The 1,249-nt window shown below is 29.9% G+C and overlaps 1 protein-coding gene across 1 annotated transcript in view; it reads right to left on the bottom strand.

Annotated features, from left to right (window-relative positions):
• Nucleotides 1-332: 332 nt before the first annotated feature.
• LOC105451943 (Williams-Beuren syndrome chromosomal region 16 protein homolog) overlaps nucleotides 333-1,249 on the bottom strand; it is a 7,276-nt gene continuing 6,359 nt past the window's right edge. Inside the window, exons 5-7 of the mRNA XM_011692676.1 lie at nucleotides 895-1,053; nucleotides 606-733; nucleotides 333-501 (exon numbers count right to left, since the gene is read on the bottom strand). Of these exons, the coding sequence (XP_011690978.1) occupies nucleotides 346-501; nucleotides 606-733; nucleotides 895-1,053 (443 nt within the window). The 3' untranslated portion in view covers nucleotides 333-345. The remainder of the gene's footprint in view (nucleotides 502-605; nucleotides 734-894; nucleotides 1,054-1,249) is intronic.

Here is a 1,249-nt window from a genome sequence, read left to right as displayed (position 1 = left end):
TCCAAAGTTATAAGGATTTTAATTTGAATTTTTTGATTAGATTTGGCCATAGAATTCGAAAATTCTCAGGAAAAAAGCAACAGAAGCATTTCTGTACTCTAGTTCTGAATAAATGATAACATTCTGCACAATCCTTATTACTCAAACTATATGAGAAGAGCATATTCGTTAAAATCAGTCCTTTAACTTTTTGCTACTATTGTAGGTACTAAACATCCTTAAAAGTTGTCATTTTTGGCCACTCAAGATTAATCTGTCAAAAAATCCGCACTAATATAATCAGAAATTGTATATAAATTAAATATTTGCGTTATTTTATGTCCTACTTATCTTTTTACTCGTATTTTATTTGTAAAATATAATATTTACCCTTAATGGAAAAAATTGATCCTTCGTATGTCCTAATCCCAAAGATCCAAATTTATTGCAACCCCACATGTATAAATCTCCTGTGTTGGTTAGTGCCGCAAGTTGACTAATCCCACAATATATATTTGTTACCTAGCAATATAAAAAATTTATTGATGTATAGTTTATGAACGACATGTTCACGAAAGACTTTCGGATGGAAGACTTTTTACACTAATTCAATTTATTGTAATTACCTTGACATTACGATTGTACACATTATTACCAAACAATGTAGGAGGAATCATGGTTGGTTTTGATATTTTTTGCACTTGAGGTCCAAGACCGAGTATGCCATATCCCCATACATAGACATTACCATCATCTGTAACATAAATATATTAGCTAATATTACAAACACGTAAGCGTACCAGAAATTAATACGAAAGATATTTGAAACAGAAACTACTACTTTCTATTTGCAAAAACCACAAATAGTAATTATTAAAACGAAACTGGTGAATTTATACAAATTTTGATGCTTACTATTTAAGATCATGCAAAAACATCCACCTGCCGCAATGTCTACAATATGTCCCAATTCTTGTGTATCTAATTCCGTAGCAATGTTTACTTGATAACTATCTTCTCTGATTGGTAACTGACCGTACTCCGAATTACCCCAGCCATATACTCTTCCTTTATCTGTAGCAAAAATATTTTTATTCTTGTTAGTAATAATATACAGTCACCAAATTAATTGTCCGGACAATGCGTTAATATATCGATAATTTCTAAAAATTCAAGATAGAGCAACTTTGTTAAAAAAATTATTGTGACGAGATTTTTAAAAAAGCATTTTACAGCTTTAAATCTCCATTTTTCAAGTTGATACTTTAGA

Source organism: Wasmannia auropunctata, unplaced genomic scaffold (genome assembly GCF_000956235.1).
Source record: "Wasmannia auropunctata unplaced genomic scaffold, wasmannia.A_1.0 LD336040.1, whole genome shotgun sequence".
In the NCBI taxonomy this organism is placed as follows: Eukaryota; Metazoa; Arthropoda; class Insecta; order Hymenoptera; family Formicidae; genus Wasmannia; species Wasmannia auropunctata.
Note: the sequence above shows the minus strand (reverse complement) of the source record. Positions and strands in the feature narration are given on the sequence as shown.